The sequence below is a fragment of the Sinohyriopsis cumingii genome, chromosome 8, assembly GCF_028554795.1.
Source record: "Sinohyriopsis cumingii isolate HCF-2022 chromosome 8, ASM2855479v2, whole genome shotgun sequence".
NCBI lineage: Eukaryota > Metazoa > Mollusca > Bivalvia > Unionida > Unionidae > Sinohyriopsis > Sinohyriopsis cumingii.
Genome location: NC_142968.1, coordinates 49899860 through 49922909, shown reverse-complemented (window position 1 = coordinate 49922909; position 23050 = coordinate 49899860). Strand labels below are relative to the sequence as shown.

The window sequence follows — 23050 nt, the reverse complement described above, 5'->3', positions numbered from 1 at the left end:
CTGGTCATTCAGGTTCAGAACCTCAGCTGTGACCCAGGGTTTCTTGTCTGAGCAATGTCTACCGAGGATATTGCTGGCTGTTTCGGTCGTTGCTGTATTGAAGGTGGTGATGAACGTGTCCATGTCGGTATTGTCAGCATCGAGGATAGCGGGCGGTGCAAATTTCCCACCAATCATTGCCTGGAAGGCTTTCGCTACTTCGGGATCCTTCACTTTCTCGAGATCAAATTGTATTCTTGAGTGGCTCTCTTTTTTGACCTTCGTTTGATGTAGCCTATGTCCGCTCCGGGAAAGCTTCTAGTTTTGGCCATGTTTATACTTGACTGTAGACGCCTCATCACCATGATGTAGTCGACCTGACTGTTATGGTCTCCGCTTGGGCTGTGCCATGTCCATCTTCTGGATACTTTGTGCAGGCCGAAGGTGTTTGCCAGCATAAGGTCGTTGTAACTATCGAATTCCAGGAGCCTCGTTCCTCTCTCATTTGTCTGTGCATTGCATCAGCGTCCACATATTCCTTTCCAGTTCATGCAAGCATCCTCGCCTATCTTGGCATTCCAATCACCTTGCACAACCAGAATGTCTTTTTTCGGTGTTTTATCCACACTTTCTTGTAGCTGATTATAGAAGTCTTCCACATCCGCATCATCATAGTCTGATGTTGGGGCGTATGCCTGTATTATGATGATGTTGTATGGAGTTGCCCTGAGGCGGATGGGGATGAGCCAGCTGGATACTGGAGGACATCCCATGACAGTACTCACACTGTCCTTGTGTACAAGGAGCCCAACTCCCTGCTCATATTTGTCTTCTCTGCCACTGAAGTACAGTTTGTGTTCTTCCAAGGTAGTTGAACTAGACACAATGGATTAGACTTCAGCAAATATGATGAACCGGTTGTGTTAATTAATGTGAGATTAATTTATATCATGTGAAAATTCAAATATGGTCGTCATTGAGCGCTTCATAATGCAGTGAAGGATTTCATGTATACACTCAATTTAAGCTCGCTACTATATCTTGCTCTGATATTACTCTTCGTGGCAGTGAGCGATTTGTAAAAACGTAAATTTAATGTTGGAAATTCTGCACGCATGCGTTAGCAATTCACATAAGGGTTAAACAGTATATGGACTAACTGGTTGTCGGTTTGGAAAGAGATCGCAAATAGTTATGAGGTTTTGAAACGTTTCGACGCAATCACATTCTTTAGGATTTTGATTAATATAATTGGGAAATATATATACTATCTCTGTAAGAGAAAATTAAAAAAAACACATAAAGATACACACAAACAATATAAATATTGTTTTATAGCGCGATATATTTTATTATTATTATTATTATTACATATATATAAATATATATATATATATATATATATATATATATATATATATATATATATATATATATATATATATATATAATATATATATATATATATATATATATATATATATATATATATATATATATATATATATATATATATATATATATATATATATATATATATATATATATATATAGATAGATAGATAGATAGATAGATAGATAGATAGATAGATATATAGATATATTAAATTGATAATAAAAATGTCCGGGCTTTTAGTGCTTAGCCTTCCACTTAAGGACCATAGCCTGAACAATTTAGGAAGGGCACATTCTCCTTTTTGCGATCAAATTAGCTTCAAGGATAGGTTTCGTAATATTGAAAGATTGTTGTGCATACTCTTACGTGTCATCATCGGCATGGCAGTAAAGACCAGGATTATTTATAGGAAAGATACAAATTGTAGGGTGTGTAAGCAAAAGCAACTATGGATTGGCCTTCTTTGACATAGTCTTCATGTTGATAATTTTCTTGCAAAACTTAAACACTACGTATTGCTGCATTGTTGGTAATTCGTCCGCTGATAATTTCTGGATAAAGAATTTACAAGGTATGCAGATAAATACATCACAATTGGTTTATCATATTTGCTGCAGTCTAATCCATTGCTTCTAGCTTAACAGATGCAACCGTTAAAAACAACAGGTAGATAATGGTGCAATATAGTGTAAACGTTGTAGCTGACGTGGATGTAGATACATCTTTCAAAATGTGACATGTTTGAACAAATACTATACACAGGTAGTTCCCTTTATCAAATGGGTATGAGGGGGTGTCCTCTTTGTTCGATTTGGTCTATAAGTATTTTAGGGTCAGTTTTAATTATAAAAGTAAAAGAGTAATTTCTTGTTAGACTTCGTTTCTCAGTTTCATGTTACAGCCGTTTACACGGCTAAAATATAATCTGAACCAGCTGAGTCAGACGTAAATTGAACAGTATAGATCGACAATATTGAACTGTAAAGTTTATCTTAATGAACCAAAATAATGACTATAGTAGGCGCACATTGTATTTGGTATACGCAATATAGAGTTGCCTGCTGGAGAAAAATATACTTTCACACAACTATTTCGGTCTGGATTAAGAGATTCAACTCAGTTTTAGAGTTAATGCTATTATTCTCTGTTATCCGGATGAGAGACCTATTTCTTAGCACATATCACTTCACATGTCCAGGTAAATCCAGATAGTTTTGTTCTTATTGCTTTAATAGATGACTGAATCATACAACGGACGAATATCACATCGATGAGACAGAGGATAACATGCTGTTGTAACATTTCTTGTGTAGTGAGTTAGCACTGAATATGGAGGACCCCAAAATATGTGAAATGTAGTGGAAAACATATTAGCAAAAGGTTCCAATTTTTTACACTTGTTTGTCATGCATGTATGTAAGCATGTATGTATGTATATATGTATGCATGCATGCATCCATGGATGGATGCATGTATGTATGTATGTATGTATGTATGTATGTATGTATGTATGAGCGCGTAAAGAGAACTAGTACTTGACAGGACATATGGTGGCAATTAATTGTACAGTTCTAACCACGTAAAAATTACGAATTGTAGAAAGCTTTTAGGTAGATAAACCCGTCCAAAGAAACGGACATATGAAATTGAACAATACTTATAAAGGGTAATGATGTTATTGTTCAGAAAGCATATCAAATGAACGATGATCATGAAACGTGCAAACTCCATAAAGCATGTAGTCAAAAGTTGTTACATAAACCGAATTCCATGACACGCCCAATGTTTTCTTGCATGGTATATCATATCATAAGCTTCTTCAATAAGTTCACTTGGAAATTCTTCATCTAACCTGGTTGAAATTTACACATTCGACACGATTGTTCTCCTCTATCAGTGGACTCTGTCAGAGTATGCATTCTGGTCGACATTCGTCCTTAAGAATGCATGAGTCACGTGTACCCGATTGACGCAATACAAAATCATCTCTGCTATTTATTCTATATTAGCGATGCCACTCTCCAATAGTGAGTCTGATGTTCCCACTATGTGTTTTCCTATTTTATTGTACTTATGGTTTGCTAAGTATGAAGATCCTGCAAACATGATGATTGAAATAATATTTGAATTCCGTATAAAGAATCTTTCATTCAGAAATAGGTGATTCAGTTTGGGTCTTTGGCTACCATATATTCGTCTTAGGCAGCCAACAATAAATATAACTTTTCTGTATTATAAGTAAATTGTGCTTCTGCAATGACTCACTTTTTTACTCGGTGCCAAATGCAAGGTTGGTGACAAGGTGAATGCAGACTGTTTCCTGAATGAGTTAGCTCTTCTCTTGAAACATCACTGTCAGCTGAAATCGGTTACTAGTGTCACTCGATATTTGTTGGCATGCACATTAGTTTAAGAGAAGTCGTCTCTACTGGTCTTCTAGACTTTAGTCTATTTTCGCTTCTCACAGCGTCAAATCTATGGCTCTTTAGAAATATTATCTTGACAGACCTGGTCCTGGTTGATGAAAACATTATATTGTATTTATAAGTATATTCAATATGTGTAAGATGTTACATGATGATAGCGCTGGAAAAGATGAAACAATCATGTTTAGCAGCCAATTTATAACAAAGGGCGGAAGAGGTTTTTTTTTCTTTCTCACATCATAGCCAACAAATCATACATGCATCAGTCATTTCACAATAACAAGGCATATACAGCAACATATTATCATCACCTTTTCCGTTATTCATAAATTGATCTACTATATTGTTTGCAAAATGAGCCGCATGTGTGTTGTGATTCTGTGGTCAAGCATAACATTCATTACGGGGAAAGCTAGTTGTAGAGGTAGGTATTAAGAACAACTTTGACAAATGTATATAACATTTCAATTTTGAATTATGTTACCAAGGCATCTTCTCAAAACAAAGCCAGTTTGTCTCATATATAAAAGTTTTATTTGAATATCTTCAGACTTTCCTCTTGTCCGATGTGTTTGTCGTTGTATATTTTATACTATCTTTTCTTTAGAAAATGAAGTGAGTGCCATCCCTGGATGCAATGCAACTTTGGAATGGAGAATAGGATCAGACTATGCAGAGGTTTTAGCCCATTCGATACGAGTTTTTAACGCAAAAGGGATACAAATTGCGGAAAAGGAAGGTAACAAATGCAAACATGTGACAGACACGTCAATCAACTGCAGTGTACGGAATACCAGTAGCAAAGAATGGCGGTTTTCTGTGGTTTTGTTCAACGTATCTCAAGCAAATGTCGGAAACTACACGGGTCAAATAAAGTTTGGGCCAAAATATGAAGCAAATATTACCACAGAGCTAAGTGTTATAGGTAAATAATTACAAGTGTAAACAAAATTTTACCTTGTTAACAAGAAACTCTGTGTTTATTTTATTCGCAGATACCTAGCAAGACTTAAGATTAATAAATTATACCTGTTTTGACTTGGATATAAAGCTACCATCGGCAACATAAATCCTGTGAACTTGTCTAGATTACCAATATGCCATTTAACAATAGGTAAACAGGGACATACCCAGAAAGGGTTTAGAAGTTTAGTTCTACGCCTTCCTTCCCCATAGAGGTTACAATAGTTAATTTTTCAGTGGCAAACCACGTGGGTTAACCAATATAAATCGAATGTCTTTCCAAACCTTGTGCTATCTAAATTTTGTTGTAGACAAAGCATTAACATGTATTAACGCAATCATATAATAATAATATTAATAATAATAATAATAATAGTATACATTAAGTGTAGTTTTTGCTGACGAATTCATTGCCATTGTCTCATTCATATATTATTTTTAAGAATGAAACTTGCTGATAGTCGTTGAGGCCATCAAACTGATAATAATAATAACATTAATAATAATAATAATAATAATAATAATAATATCAATAACATCATTAATAACAATAATAACAATGGAAACTATCTCAGAAGATAATTAAACCAGTACACCTATCTCAGAAAAATAATTCTTCACATAATAAATATTGAAACATTTTTTTAAAGAAAACCTATGTAGTATAACCAATTTTTTTATTGATGTTCCTGTCTTTGTTAATAGCCATTTAGACCGCAATTCCAAATTGCATATGTATTTTGGAACTATTTAGATGCTTTCTCTGACGAACGCGAGTCAATATTCGTTTGAATGTCTTTTACGCCGTGTAGCTAAAGATATGTAACAATCATTAAAGAGGGGTATAAAGGAAAAATAAGCATTCTTGTTCTATTCTGAGTCGATGAAAAAATGCTCATTTGATATGGTTTGTGGCTGTCTCGACGTATATATATGCCATATCAAACACTTTTTTGCCCTCGACTCAGAACAAAACGTATACAGAGTTAGACGGAAATATCACTCACACACAACCATACACTCTTCAACAATTTCAACTAGACACTAATGTACAATTTCATTTTATGCGCTATACAAGATCTTTTCAGATGGTTTAGATACCTATCTATAACTCTCGTGTATTCCCTTCGCTTACAGACATTATGTTTATCAAATATCAGGTCAAGCGAAGATGGAGATATTATATTTTGTGTCTCCTATAATTGGAAAGTTAGAAAGGTTAGTATATATAATATGTTTATATGATACTATTCGGGCGAGTTTCAATACTCATTTTTCCAATCAAGATGATTTACATATTTCAAGACTTCGATCTTTATAACATGATGGCAAATGTGTCAATAATTATTCCTGTTAAAGATTTTTGTCGATGTAATCGGATTTGCCTTGCTCTTTTAACTTTAGATGTAGCAGACGTTCATGAAACTATTTCTTTTACGCTTTATTATTTACTGTTGGAGCAAAACGTCTGAGATGGATCTTTCAATTATACTAAAGGTATTCATTAACTTCATCTATGATAACATACTTTTCGTACTCAGAATTTTTTAATTTGTCGAGTGGACATTGTATATTTAGAGTTTAGATCCTGTTTCACCAACGCGTTATTTCTGTTGAATGTTATGTGTGTATATCTGATTTTATATTTGAAACTTTAATTTCTAATAACTAACAGACGAACTGTACAATTTTCATAAACAATGAAAATTGAGGATTTTGTATGTATTGTCATACATGAATATCTAATAATCGGTGTTATCATGAATATTCCTTGTTTGTGATTAAAGAGAACTTAAATATAATACAACCATTTCAGTTCAATCTGATAATTATTTCCATACCTACGCTGCTACAAATTCGTCATCCTTCGGACATGCTCTGATCAGATAGCAAATTACATCTTAATTTCATCATTCATGTTCGATAATTATCCAGTAGTAAACCCGCTTTCATTTTCACTGAACCCTTTTAATTAAATTCCACACATGGAATAATACTACTTTAGTTTCATAATTTAAAGGCGCTATACATCAATGGCAGCACGTTCAATAATATTTTTACATTAACCAAAGCAGAAATGTCGAATGTCCTTGTCAAAGAATTCACGTTTTTGATGAAAATTGCATTGCATTAATTTGATATTAACTTCCAGGCAAGCCGCAAATTATTCAAGGCCGAATACCCATCCTTCACGAATCATTAAATATAACATGCGATGTTGACAGTGAAAAAGAGGACAAGATCTATACCTGGAAAATCAACGGGACAGATTTAAATTCTACAGAACGTATCTACACAGAATCATCTAAACTGACTTTTAAAAGAATAACACTGGTAGACAGATTTAGCATCTTTTCATGCAGAGTATGCACGGATATCAATTGTTGTATAGAAAGTGACAGTTATATAATAGACCCATTTTGTAAGTAGATTTCCGCTTTCCACTTATAATTTCTTACGCACTCTTTACTTTTATATATTATATATAGTAACATCGCTTTACTCAACCAGATAAATCGGGTACAGATGTGTTTATATATACATATATATATATATATATATATATATATATATATATATATATATATATATATATATATATATATATATATATATATAAAGTACACTTTAGGAAACGTTTTGCAACAAAAAAGTCTCTGACAGGTAAACAAAAACCAAGATCATATTTAGGCTGATTACCAAGTAGGACTTTCAAGTACGTAGATTGCAACACAAAGCATATCTACCTAACTCGATGTTCACTCAGAAATACATCGCCAATGCTAAACAGCTCACAATCTTTCGTCTTGAAAGTTTGTTATAAAACTTTTCCTAAAGTGTACTTTGAACATTGTTGGTTACCACCATAGTATCATGGATAGTCCAGTTTCCATACTGCATATGGATGCATCAGCTTGTAATAATCGTATGATTTTGAGGACTTTCTGGAAGATTGCTTATCGCAAGAGGAAATAAATTAACAGCATTGATACAAAGAAGATTGCATTGTCGTAGTTGAACTGGTTCGTGTGTGCTATGGGATAATCAAAATGAACTAATGGTTCGGTTTAGGCATCCGCATGCTTGCCAGGCTTTTGGGAACACCTTCAGGAGTCAAACCATGACTCTTGTTGAAGTGCATAGCATATGAGGTCTCCTGTAAAACTTTTCTATCTGTCATAACAGCATATGGCTAAACATGTGATCATCAGTCTAATGCGCAAGGTTTCTTTGCTGTCATGTCGTGGCGACTTGTGGCTTCTTAGTGAGTTATGAATTAGGACGCTTGTCAACAATAGGAAGAAGACACAAGCTGTCAGTGTGTTTGACCCTTTATTGGACGCATGTTGGTTGTACAAGAGATAAGCGAGTTATAGACGTTATAGCGTCAGGGAGACAGTGTCATGTCTCATTCTGATTCGATTTACTACTGCCAACTTGTCAATAGGATGTGTTACTCTCATGTGGCTATCTTCTTCTCTCCTTTTATGAGCGTGCTTCAGAATATCAAGATTGGTTTGAACCTACGTGTAATCTGCTTCCAATAAACTGGAATTTTAAGTATTGATAGCACTAAAATCAATTACATATTTCGGTGAACCTTCTTTAGTATTTCATTCATTGTTTCTGGGACCCAATCCCTTGTTTCTCAGTGAAATCGGTAATCATTTTTGGCAATCACAGTTCGGATTGGTGACTGGTTCTAACAGAGTAATCATTAGTCATTTTTTACCACAAGTATGATGCTTGTTGTCACTCGAGGACGAGTGATTTTCAGAGATTATGGGTAATATTAAAACCTCAGGCATGTGCTAGGAGTATTTGCGTCGCTGTTAATACATATGTTAGATTTTCGTGATTATTTGTTGATTATGAAATTTATCAGCTCTAGTAGTTAGCAAATTTATAACAACAGACGTGATAATGCACACATTTAACTACATTTTATTGTTTAGTTTCGCAAGAACGATCCCACCTTAATTGGCTATCATAGAGAATTATATGGCTATGTTTTCATATATACATATAATATATATATATACATACACACACACACACAAATAGAGAGAGAGAAAGGTAGATATATATGTAGTTCGATAGATAGATAGAGAAAAGGGCGGAGAAAATTGCTGAAGGCGGAGATATTTGAAAAAACACTAAATATGTTCTCTTCAATTAGGACTCATGTTTACCCCCCTTGTCTCTCTCTCTCTCTCTCTCTCTCTCTCTCTCTCTCTCTCTCTCTCTCTGCGCTCATCTAACTTAACTTTCTTCAGTTGACCTTTTTTAGTTTTCCATCGATCCATTTCTTTCTCCTAAACCCTCACCGTTGGGGCTAGGTCATTTATAACTTGTAAAAATATGCAAGTCTGCGCAAGCATTTCCCATTTAACATGCTCTCTTATCCTTCCGATACGCTATATTATTGTCATTCTAATTGTATTGTCTCTTGTTTCATTTAGATGGACCTGATAATATGACTTTGAGCATCAATATCAGTAATATTTACCTGAGGGTAAATGAAAGATTTAAGGTTATGTGCTCGGCCAAATGCAACCCAGTCTGTACCTTTCTCTGGAATGGTTGGATGAGTAGTGAGAATGAGACACTCGTAATCAACAGCTTCAATTCAAGTATGGTTGGAGTTTACATCTGCATTGCAAAAAATAACAAAACGGGTGTGACTGTAAAATCAGACCCCATTTTCTTGTATGTACAAGGTAACAACATTAGCTTAATATATATATATATATATATATATATATATATATATATATATATATATATATATATATATATATATATATATATATATATATATATATATATATATATATATATATATATTGAAGATACACGTTAAAGTTCTATTATGTTTGCTTTGTTTTTCTCAACCTGGATCTTGGTCATAAAATGAAGACGACGTTTCAAAACGATACATCCTATTTGATGGTTAACTCGTGTCAAACATACAATGTATATAAAATACGTACAATAAAATGACAACTCAAAATATGTTAAACTGGAAATGTAAAGCATCGTATACAATTCATTGTCGACTTTTTGTCAAATGAATGTGATATAACCTCACAGTAATAAAAAAAACGGTGTTTTCAACCTCTTGCTTGCATTTTTACATGAACTCTGTTTTGATAACGCTTATACGACTTTATTCCCGGACAAATTTGTAAATCGATTGTCATCTTGAAATAATATTTTCATTTGCCACTTCATTTCACTTCAAATGATTCCACAGTATCATACAGTCATGGGGACAATGGAGGTAAATATGTCCATAAATTGAAATAACTGTATCTTCCGTATATATTTCTTAACAAACATTCCGACTTGCCGACAAATATGAATTGCGTGTAACATAATTTAAACTCATGTAATACACTTTGTCAAGCACATGGAAGTAAAGAGTCTTCATATCAGTAGAGGATTTCTAAATCTAATGAAATCATGAAGAAAATAGCAGCATTCATGTTTTGAATAGATGCATTTCTTACACACGTTAATTATTAAGTGCATTATCATCAGTACACCTTAACACATTTAGTATAATCCACTTCAATTAGACAAATGTAATTTGTTATGCATATTTGTCTTTATTTAATATGACATCATGATATCTTCATGAAATAGTAGTATTGTTAATCATTTTAACGTATAGGACCCACGAGCTTCTTGCCAATTTCTTGTTAGCACACACCACCTGAGGAAGACATTAAATTTAGTAACAACACTTTTTATTTTAGGAAAACTGAGAATACATGCGAAAACAATTGTGTCAAAAGCACAATTAAACTTGGATTCCTCAAATGCTTAACTTACTTTGGCTCGTACGTATATATGCAGACAAGTGTCAAGTGAAACGAAAAAACCTATTGGCTAAAGGTTCGATGAGACCCGAATATTTGCTCTTACCTTTCCCTGTATTATTCTTTTGAAAAAAGTTTGGGATTTATAGTTAATAAACTATCATTCCTTGGTATATAAAAGTTGTGCAATTGATGAATCCAGTTCATTGTTGGCCAGCACACAAGAAAGCTAACAAATAGCTAAAGAAAAGTGGACTTTTTCTGGACCAGTTTATTTCTCAAGATATTGCATCACATTTGCAAAGCAGAATTCTTAGAAACAAGTGATATTTGAAACTATTATAAACATTCTAACTCAATATCTGCAAAATGCAACGTAAAACATAAAATATCATAAGTGCTTTCAAAACTGCTTGACAGGAAAAACAAATTTTATTTGTCTCTTCATTTTGATTCAGATTTGCCTGCAACTGCATCCTTTCCAGGAGGTAAAATATCTCCATAGATACCTAGGAACGTTTTCTAGTAAAGTCAGGTATTTTACCTTAATTTGAATAGCATAACTGCAGATTTTAGATTTCAAGTAATACGCGGTAGTCATGCGTAGGAACGATTAAATCCTCACAACTGTTTCTCCCCTCCGTTTTGAAAAAAAGGAAAAATATGTTCAGCTAGTTATTACGACATGTACTTTAAATATCAGTTCTGTATAGGATCAAGTTTGCAGTGTAATCTTCATGGTACTTAACATGTCGAAAGTACAGAATTGGCACCAAAAGGTTGGACAATATTACAATATTATCCTTGTTGTCGTGTGCTCAGATATATATATATATATATATATATATATATATATATATATATATATATATATATTTGTCTGACCTTATGCAAAATAGAAGTAAACAAAATAGCAACAGCAGTACCAACATATGCACCCAAGCGCTTTTCAAATGTGTGAAGGTCTTGCAGAAATGATCAATGCAAATGCAAAGATATACGTGGTTTCGTTCTTAGATGCTACTTATTAAATGATGTGAAAATTTTCTTAGGGGTGAAACGATTCATCGATATATCGATGCATCGATGCTTTTACTGAAACGATACACATATCGATACAAGAGACTGAGAATCGTTACAAAACGATACTTACTGTAACAGTATGCATGTTATTATAGTCTTCAGCAGTCATGAATAATTATTATTATTTGCCTTTTTATACTGTAAAATTATAGTCAATCTGAGACAGCATTTGCAGTCATAGACACTCATATTTATTAGTAAAAACAAAAACGATTATTTCAGAATACCCACTAGCCGTCTACAGGTTAACACAAAGTTACATGGTTCGTAATCTGCCCCACCCTCCCACCCACCCCATCATTTCATGCTTATTATTTTAACCCAAAAGTACGTTCAGCATATACTGCACATTCCGAACGTGTTCCACGTGTATAATGAAGTACTTTACTCATCACATAATAATCACTTTCACGCGTTTATACCATGAATTGTATCTTGACTCCTTTGGTCGCTTTGAAAGCTACGCTACCGATGTGTTGCACGTTGACATATGTTACATTGAATTCTCATTTGTGGTTATTCTTGTTCCGCTCTAGGTTAAACAATAACCACCAATGAAAAATTAATGTAGCTTATTATCGTGGGAAAGTCATTAGATATATCAGGCACTTAAACAGAGTTGTTCTCAGGATGTGCCATTGCGTAAATCGTGCAAAATCTGTACTAATTCGCGCACATGGAGAACAGCGAAACGCGAAAAAATCTCGCAAATTCGTTGGAAGTCCCACATATGAAAATGTGCTCGTCGAAGTATACAATTTTTATGTAACTGTTATTGTCGAGACATCTGTTTTTCGAGTCGAAACTGTTCCACGTCTGGATTCTTCTTCCAGCATGACATCAATAGTTGTGAAACTAAGATTGATTAGAATAATGTGCCCAGCAATAACAGTTATTGCGTTGATTAAACCATTCATGAAGAAAGTTTTACAAATGCGTATTTAAAATACGGACTTCCTAGAAAAACCCAAATGTTTGATTCCCGGCATGGTTCATTACGATTCCGTTTGGCAAATACTTACTGATGGTAGTGATGATTAACAAAACGTTTTAAAGATATGAAGTATATCAGATTATTGAAGCTGGGAAAGTGATAATGGAGACACCAATGAGTGATTTTGAACCCGAAATAGTGTTAAATACGAGTCATATGTAAATGCTGGATGGACAAAAAATAGACGGCGTGATCTTTTCAGTGGTATTGCGAAATTAAATGTACCAAGGGCATAATACTGAGCCCCAATTAAATTACAGACCATATAAACGTATAATGCACGTTTTCTTTTGTTAATTAATCAACATTCGCCCTGCGGATCATATGCTACACAACTATTCACATGTTTTCAAAGCAGGGTTAAGATAAATTGAATAAAATAAGTGTTACAAAATGCAATTAAGAAGTAAAGATATGTATTGTAATACCTCTGTCTGCACAAGCGTTGATGGACTAAATATCCTTACGCAGCATTATGGAACAGATAAGAAATTAGGCATAGTAGTCAGTAAAATACTGATTTAACAAACGAAGTTAATGTTAGTGAAAATTCCTATTTTGAAGCATATGTATGCAAAAGATAATGTTTGTGATGTCTGGAAAATTGTACATAACAGTCACAAAGATCAGTTTCCCAACATATTCAAGCTGACAAAACTAGCTATGTATATGCCCCTTCAGAAAGAAGCACAGAACAATATTGATACAAAAAAAAGGAGCAGAGTATGCTCGGAATTAATAAACAAATTAGTGCTTATATAACTATAGGTGACATCTGTCAAAAATGTTGATTTCAGCGGAACTATAAGAAAGTGGAGCAGGAAGAATGAGAGACGGATATTGAAGTTTAGATAAATATTAACCTAATACCGTTTCTTCCTTCCCTCCTTTTTTCTTTGATTAAGGGGAGGTCACCCTTAAAATAAAATACTGACTTCATCCCTCATTAAAATGCGCATGGGAAACAAATTTTGGGTTTCTCCTTTTTATGCAGAGATATTTAACCAGTGAATGAAGGTGCTGATGGAATAAATGAAATTAGCATAGATATCTTCTCATCAATGATAATTGCATATAAATTTATAATATCTTTATGTCTGTCTGTAGTCTGCATACTGGAAATACAACCAAACATGTCAACAGAAATGAAGGGCACTTTCTACCTTCCAAAGATGGAAAGACCATCAAGTTCATTGGTGTATCGATATGTATCGTATCGCAAGCTACGTATCGTGAATCGTGTCGACACGAGGCACAGGTGTACTGTTTCACTCCTATATTTTCTTATTAGACTGAACATAATACGGCTTGGAAACAGCATGCGGCATCTTCATTTTCCTTTATTTTTACATTTAACATACTTATATTTTGTCCCCGTATATAATGAATAGTGTTTTATTTCACAATGCTCCATTATTTTGACTGCTTAGATATCTTATTACGTAAACAATAAGGACGCCTTTCATTTTGTCATTCAGATTTCCGATTCAGTCAGCATTGGATAGGACCAGTCATTATTTCCGTCTTTCTCCTCATTGTCGGATCTTTAATATTCCTCATGCACTGGTGCAAAAAATTTTCGGGAGGAGTTGGTATGATTTTTAATGAATTATATAAAAATAGAATAGTTTGCAATTATTGTTACCGATTCGTCAGAACTGTTGATGCTAAAATTATATTTGTTCTCTAGCTAATAAGAATATTGGCTCCAGACAAAACAATCGATTAATTGACCTAAAAGTCCTGATAATGTTACCCTGTGAAATGTTTCATTATATATATATATATATATATATATATATATATATATATATATATATATATATATATATATATATATATATATTGAAATCACTTTTCTTAAACACGAAAGATCACACAAGAAAGGTATAATTCTAACATCAACAAATTCTGATACACAAAATGTCTAAGAATTGTATGCGCGTGACAGTTTTGATCCTTCTGGATACAAAGTGCATATTATTTTCTATGACTTTAATCAGCAAAGCCTACATACCTATAAATAAATAAAACAACTACATATTTATTTTGATATTCATTTTTATACACTATTGCTCATTAGCAGCTATGACCAGAATATGTTTACAAAAGTCTATAGCACGCTAAGTAGAAGCAGGGATGTCCATTCAATACTTCCAATGATCATGCCATATTTGACATTATAAATGTTAGTATGAAATACTAGGGAAAAATGAAGATGCAGCTATAATATAACACATTCAAAGACAATTTGTTACTGGTATGATATTGTTCTGTTCTTTCCTTTGCTGGCTTGTATACTTATTGCTTTCGCTTTTCACCGTCTAGCTTCAAACACGGTTTTGAGTTTTGTAATTTTGTTTGTTTCTTTCTTTGTTTTTGTTTTTCTACATCTTCAAGCAATAATTTTTTTTCGCTGATCTATTTTAGGACCTTGTGTATCTGGAATGAAATTCAGTTACTGAGTTTTAATATCTGGTAGTTATTATTCACATGACGTTTAAAGTCATAATAATACATATGAAATAAAGAACAATATAACTTATATCCGTTAAAACTAATAGTATAACGGTTCGTACAATTAATACAGACTCAAGAAAATTACGTGAAGCGGAGTACGACCGAAGGCCATGCAGTATAGGAGTGTCTGCTAAGAGAAACAGACTTATACAACTGTTGACCAAATTAGACTGGGAAAACAGTGCTGCTAATGAAGGTTGTGATACAGACACGCATTCACAGGACTTAAACAACTTACGACAAGGAAATGCTGAACCAAACCTAAAAGAAGATATGCAAAACATTTTTGACGATGTAATATATGACGAATGATTTTCACTCTATCTCTTCCAATCCACCCCATCCCACCCTATACATTACGAGTGTACAATATTACTTTAACCTTTGCAGGTTTATTGATGTAATAACATCAATAACAAAACAAGATAATATGTACAATAATATTAACGAGGTAATATCTGACGAATGATTTTCGCTTTCTCTCTTCCATCCCACCCCATCTAACCCTACAATTACGAGCCTACGCCATTACTTAAATTTTTGCACATGTATCGATGTGATACACTTCTTTGAATATTCGTACATGTTTGACTGTACCTTTATTTCAACGGATGATATTAACGATAGTAAGCAATCATATATGCACATTATTGATCTTCTAAATTCCGGACTGGTTGTCACTTTGATGATCAGTTTGCTTTTATTTCACGTATTTCCATTCAGTGCACAAAGTATATTTTAGAATTATTACCTTGGCTGATAAATTTTATTTCATTTTACATGTAAACTTTACTTCAACCCAGAAACAAAAGACATTTGTTTTCTAGTCACTGCTATTTCCTTGGATAGTTAAAAAAATTATAACATCTTTGAAATATATTTATACATTTGCTCTTTTCAGACTGTTTTGTCGCTCTACGATTATGCAGGAGACAATGTAATGGGGAGCAATACCCCTGCAACAGAAAGCAGTACTCAGCACGGATACTACGAGAATGTCCCATCTGCAGCAATGTGTCATGTTAGGACAGCCGACGTGCACGTAACATATGAGGGCTATATAACCCCAATCAATGATCCTGACCGTCCTATTGAAGTTTGTGAGAATAGGGCAACAGACGTACTTGGACGGGACCAAACTTATATAACCCCAATATGTGATCTTGCCTGTCAACTTGAAATATGTCAAGATGTGGAAATCGATGTTCTTAAATTAGATGAAACCTACATAACGCCAATTAGTGAATTATCACCAGCCCCATCACAAGACATTATTATGAGTTCTAAAACGCTCGTATAAATTGTTTTAATCCTGAAATATGAATATTCCTATAAATGGAGACCCCATCATATTACTGAAGGAACCAACTTAAATCCCAAGATTTAAAAGTTGAGACGGATATCAATTGTATAATATATGAATAAAACGAATTATTAATATAATGTAGAAAGCCCCCACAACATTCATGTATCTAACTCGTGTAGATACTTTTTTTATTTTGTCATGTATTCATAGGTTTAGCTAGCTTCCAAGTTTTTGAATTATTTAAGGACACTATGTAGTATGACCTAAATAAAAGATTCTGTAAAGTATATTGTATCTTATTCTATCTATACAATTTCTAACAGCTAAAACTATGCAGGTAACTGTCTCTTAAATATATTTAAGTGCAGTGTTTTGAACAATTACCACAATTTATGCAAGGTAACACTTTATGTCACCCAGCGTGTCATACTCCAAAACATGAACATAGGCCCAGTTTTGCAACAGTCTCCCAAGATAATTCATAATTTCGTTCATGTAACGTGTATCCCCAGGACGAGTAAATTTCATCACCTTTTTTACAACCGCTCTCAACATGTCTCATCCAGTATTGCAGAAAAGACAAGAAATATATATAGTAACCAATAAAGTTCTGACCTCTTGTGCCATTCCACGACAATAAAATAAAAAATACATCAACAAAGACTAAATCATTTAACTGTTCATCATTTTGAAAATAAGTAAGATAAATAATAAGTGAACTATTAGGAGAAGTTCGTTGACTCGTCTTTTCTAACACGGCACTGATTATTGTGCAATGACTTTGTTTTAAAGTAAAGCTGATGCACTAGTTGATTGCAGCACCAACCACATTGTCCACCAAACGTGTTTCAAACGTCCACTCCACTACCTTGCATTTCCTTATAACTAATAAAGATTATTTGTGCAGTTGCTGAAACATTGTAATGTATTTGGATTTAAAATATTTTATTTAGCAATATCTACCGGCCCAGTCATAAGTTATGCATGCACGATATAATTAAACGGAAAACACTGGGATAAAACAATATGTATTATTAGTGCTTTAAATTCCTTTCTATTTATATTACCATCCTTGTGATCAGTGAATCAATATCCGACAATTGTTGGACGTGAATCATTTGTCTTTGTCAAACACATCTAATAATGGCTAGAAAAATAAAGGTCAAATAATATGACAGGAAAACGATAAGCAAATACACGAAGAAACAAAAGATTTTCTGATAAATAAATCTTCCTTTAACATATGAGGGCTACATATAGGCCTACCCTAACGAGCCCAGTGAGTAGACTCGTTGTTTCATAGAAAAGGGCAAGATGAGTGGGAACATCGAGAATGTCTATGTCAAGGGCAGATTATCTCGATATTTAATTTCCTTTTCGATTCTGTCATTACGTATCTAATTCACTAGTAACACAATACGTTTCCTTAAAATCACTCTGAACTGCGTTGAATCGTCGTTTCTTGATCTCTTGCGTACCTATTTGTTTTTGTTTTTTATGTGATCGAGTACTTCCAAACATTTTCTGTATCTACTCTACTTCCTCCAAACATTCGTTTTCAAAAAAGGCCTTAATCCACGACAATCAGACGGACGCTATACACACTGCACGTTTCTTGTATCTAATGCCATACTTAAAGCCTCTAAAATAATGTCCGGATTCTACTAAAACCCACAAAGTATACACCGTAAATAAAAAATGCACAGAAAGCAATAAAGTTAGCAAACATCTTTAGTTCTCCTAAAATGCGTAATAATTATTCATTATTTAATACTTCCATTTTTATCCTTTCTGACAATTCTGCATATGCCAAAAAGTATCCCAAATTTGTCAAAAAGTATCCCAAATTTGTCAAGATATATGATAAGAGATATTACAAACTCTCAATCTGAAAAACAAATTTATGAAACTTGGCGATAATGGGTCTGGAACATTCAAAGAGAATGTTGGAACCATTTTATTCCAAATAATAATAACGGAAAGACAATGTTATTTAGTCTGTATTAATATCCTTAAGTGACATTTACTGTGTGGAACTTATTTAATGCAAACAATTGTTTCCCACTATCAGGACTGAGCAAGGGACTGCTTTATCCATCTATTTCGTCCTTCTGTTTGTGAATAAGTGTTTCTCGAGGGGTAATAATTAGAAATGAGAGTTCAAACCTTAAAAGGCGATTTTATTTTAATTGTGAACGTAGACTTACGCCCTAGAGAGTTTTATCGACAGCTAGAAGTAGCAGCTAATGTAATATGAGTGGTGGAAATCTTTAAATGATTAACTAAGAAAAGATCAGAGATATTATCCAGGAAGTTGTGTAAAGTCGGAATTTCCTTTAGGATATGGAGAGAATTCCATTTGAGTATCAAATAACAATGCGAAAAGAAGATGCAAATAATTATGCTGAATGTTAACATAGCGGAACACATTTAGTTGCTGTATGTGGCAAATTTTAGTATGTATCAGCTGAGAAGTCCATTATTGAAGACAAAGTTGAGAATGAACAGTTCTCATCGTTACGGTCTGTACTTATTCAGCCTTCATTCGAAAGAGTCAGCATGCAAAAGCTTGACTGGTCCCGAAATGTCCACTTTTTATACGTCATATGCACTGTTTTAGGCATATTGTATGTGATTACATGACAGTGCCATTCTGTTGAATGCAGTGGTACTATACTGACACACAAGAAATCCGAGTCTTCTTCGTTCCCCACTTAACTTTTATCAGACTAGAGGAGAGTCCCTCGTGAAATGTAAGTGACACCAATTCTGTCTAAATTTAGAGGGCTCCTGTTTACATTTTTGCCCTGCAAAGTTCAATATGAGCTGTTTTTAGACTGGTGTTTGAATATTGGGTATTTGTCTTACCGTTACTTTGACAAATTAGTTGTTTCTGACAGGCGTCGCTTATTTCGTTTGTCGTGTTTTTTTTTTTTTTTTTTTTTTTTTTTTTTTTTTTTTTTTTCTTTCCTAAGATACACAATGCCAACCCAGTGAATTAACAATAAACCAATAGTATGGCTATGCGGAATACATAAAACAAATAAATAACTTTCATGGTGAAGAGCACAAAATCAGGAACCAAGTGAATATCAACAATTTTAATATTTAATGCATTGCCTGAGACAGAATGTGTGATATCAAGGCCAAGGTGCTCGGCAGTTATGATATATAAATTAGATCTGCATAATGTATTACGGTAACACCATCCACATAAAATTAAGCTCATACAACAGAATGACATGCTGTACACTTTAACCGCAATAACATTATTCAAAGCAATAGCTGTAGTAGTGCTAGCAACAACAACAACAGCAATAATAATAATAATTACTATTATTATTATTATTATTATTATCGTTATTATTATTATTATTATTATTATTATTATCGTTATTATTATTATTATTATTATTATTGCAAGATGCTGAGGCTGAGGTATGTATGGCATGTATCATAGTCATACAAGGACAACGAACCTAATGTAATTAGTCTCTGTGTCGCCCGTTACAAAAAGGTTGCTAATTTTCTGTTCGTCGAAAGTATTTCGTACTTTTTGCAAGGCTTCAGAGACGCATTTAAACTTGGAAACAGCAAATATGATTTCAGCAATCCTTTTTATATCAGAAAAGATGCATACCCACTTTACGTCAGAAATGGTTTTAAGATCTCGTAGATTTTACAGCTGTCAATAACAGCACATATATAGCGATGTATTTTACAGCTAAAGTCTGGAAGATTAAAAGGTCAAAAAGTGTTACAGAAAATATTTTTAACTGACATAAAAATAACATCGATTTTCGTTTTGACTGAGAATGCTACAAATGAGATTCTTTAAAAAGGTAAGTACTGAGTTGTGTATATAAAAATATATATAAACTTAATTTGGTTCGATGTGATATTTGCCTTGATTTGTATGTTATTAAAGTCCTCATAGTGATGTTGGGTACCTTGTTTACTTCAAAAGTCATATTGGTTCCTTCTTTTTCTCATCATCAGTAAACTCGTATGTGCCATAAATTGTTCTATTTATCCTGTACCGTGCAAATTATTATTACTTTTCGGTTCAGGAAATGATTGTTTAGAGTGGGCGTGCTTAATGATTTATTTTAGTTCTGCTGTTGTTGTTGTTGTTGTTGTTGTATGGTTTAACGCCATTTTTCAGCACACGATAGGCTATACATGGCGGCCAGTATTCATGGTGGAGGAAGAACCCGGGAAAACATCGGAAAGAACCACCGACCCACGAGAAGCTACTGGCAAGCTTTCTCACATACCCACATTGGCTGAATCCGAGACTCGAACCCACGCAGACAGAGGTGAGATGCCAGTGATCCGTAATGGAGAGCGCTTTAGACCACTCGGCCACTCGGGGCCCCTATTTTAGTTCTGCAGAAGTAAACAAAAACAAATCTCTTCTCCATATGAGAAGAATATATTTAGGATCCTCGTCATGTATATTCGTTAAATTAAATTGTTGACACTGTTTTGATATACTTGCTATGAAAAATCTGAATATATCTAATCAAAACTAGATGTCATCATGGGGAGATAAATCGTGCGAGACTATGAAGAGGACCGTTAACTTGGGAGCATATATACATGAAGACAACCTCATTGACGACAGTGACGATTGCAGTGTGAGTTTACCAGTGGCGGCTGGAGAAGTAACATTAATGCACTGATGCCATCCGCTATTTGTGTTTATTTAGGGCATTTTGAGACTCTTTTTCTTTTCCTTTCTTTTTTGTGCCGGGGGCAGTGAATTTTCATCAGACTATGACAGATTTCAGGTGAATGGTAATAATTGCACATTACAGGTACAAATTAAGACTAGCCGAGAACTTTCCTGGAACGCATGCTGCTAAGATTCGAGTTCATTAAAAATATAATTCATATCATTTTTACTGACTGGCATTATCTCAACCCTTATTCTACCTTGTTTAGTTCCGACAATCAATAGCTCATTATTTTACTCTGAAATGACGGTTCAAATAACAACATGATATGCATTACCAGAGTTGTTTGTTCTCATTATAATAAACCGGCATGCCTCTCGTTATCTCTCAGGCAGTAGCGACTATGAGATATGTATCTTTATAACAGACATACATAAAACATGAACCATTCTGCAACAGACATACATAAAAAATGAACCATTCTGCAACAGACATACATAACACATGAACCATTCTGCAACAGACATACATAAAAATGAACCCTTCTGCCCGATTATTTGTATTCCAAGTCACTCTTTATATTATGTTCTAATCTAACTGTGAGATACAGCTGTTAAAGAAGCCAGTCTATTTTTAGTCCTAACTCGAAGTAAATATGTACCAAATTATAGATATAGTCTATGTGTGAATATATACGTGCAAGTCTCGTATTTATTCGACTCGTCCGCTCAACCTTCAAAATTAACGGATCATAAAATATGAAACAATCCAGCATAACATCACGGAATATTGTTTTAAAACTAAAATTACCGTTCTTTTTGTAATTTTATGACAAGTTCCACACACAATCTGATTAAAATCAGACCTCCACCATTGCACGGGAAGATTTGACATCGACCGGGCCAACGGAAATGCAGCTTTCAGATATCTGAAAGTGAATCAAGTCGTTCGGCATACATTGTTCCTCATCAGCCATATTGCTCAGTCTCTCAAACCCGATTATATAAGATGTAATGAAACTGTTTAAATTTCAAGTTACACACATTAATGGTCTAGAGGTGCTGACCCATTTTGTTCCTTATAAGATGCACTTCAGAAGAACCAGTGAATTGACTGGTTTGAATTATAGTTCCTGACAAAGCAGGTAATTCAACTGGATGAATATGTATTCTGGAGACGAACAGATGGATCTATTCTGCAGAAGGTAGTATTCACAAGTAATAATTAGTTATCATTGCATGAAAAACCTACTTCTTTACAGCAGCCAGTATTTTAAGAAAGCATATAGATTCTTTAAAAACTCAAATGCTCGAAAATACTTGCTACTTTTACTAATATTACAAACTCTACATGTTGTCCAACAAGAGAAAAAGACTTTTTCTGTAAATCTTTGCAACCTTAAGTGTGCTTCTGTTTGTATAGAATTGAACGACAGGTCATGTCCTTGGATAAATAAAATTGAATCACAGATTAAAAACATTTCGGATGAGAATGTTTCACAACAATTCATTTGGTTACTACGTTAGCTGACATGGCAGTTGTCAAAAATGTGATTAAAGGATCATAAATAGAATAATATTTGTCACCATTAATTTGTAACGGATACAACCGTTTAATGAAAAAGAGAAGATAAATATTTTGAATCATTTTGTCATACCATTAACAAGATTCCTCTGGAATTGTTGTACATTCCTTATTGACGGAAGCTACTGAAGTACCGGTACAGTGAAAATTACCGTGGTATGTACCACGGGAAACAAATACCACGCTAAACTGGTCTACCGGTAATATCACGCAGTTCTACTAATACGTGCTAGCACAGGCTACGCTCTTTTCATGCAACTTTCAAAGTGATGAAGACTTGCACCTAATGACCATC

At 33.9% G+C, this 23050-nt stretch overlaps 2 protein-coding genes and 1 long non-coding RNA gene across 3 annotated transcripts in view; 2 read left to right on the top strand and 1 right to left on the bottom strand.

Annotated features, from left to right (window-relative positions):
* Window positions 1-4090: 4090 nt before the first annotated feature.
* Window positions 4091-10597, top strand: LOC149793479 (cell adhesion molecule CEACAM5-like). The gene is made up of 5 exons (XM_089969002.1): window positions 4091-4225; window positions 4409-4726; window positions 6917-7186; window positions 9228-9485; window positions 10527-10597. Exons 1-5 carry the CDS (start codon window positions 4156-4158, stop codon window positions 10595-10597), a joined length of 987 nt encoding a protein of 328 aa, XP_089825128.1. The 5' UTR covers window positions 4091-4155.
* The window catches only part of LOC149793476 (uncharacterized), an 88237-nt gene continuing 74473 nt past the window's right edge, over window positions 9287-23050 (bottom strand). The window contains exon 7 of the long non-coding RNA XR_016422817.1: window positions 9287-9417. This is a non-coding gene — a long non-coding RNA (uncharacterized LOC149793476). The remainder of the gene's footprint in view (window positions 9418-23050) is intronic.
* Window positions 14149-16779, top strand: LOC149793478 (uncharacterized). Its single transcript, XM_089966386.1, has 3 exons — window positions 14149-14258; window positions 15257-15480; window positions 16088-16779. Exons 1-3 carry the CDS (start codon window positions 14225-14227, stop codon window positions 16484-16486), a joined length of 657 nt encoding a protein of 218 aa, XP_089822512.1. The 5' UTR covers window positions 14149-14224; the 3' UTR covers window positions 16487-16779.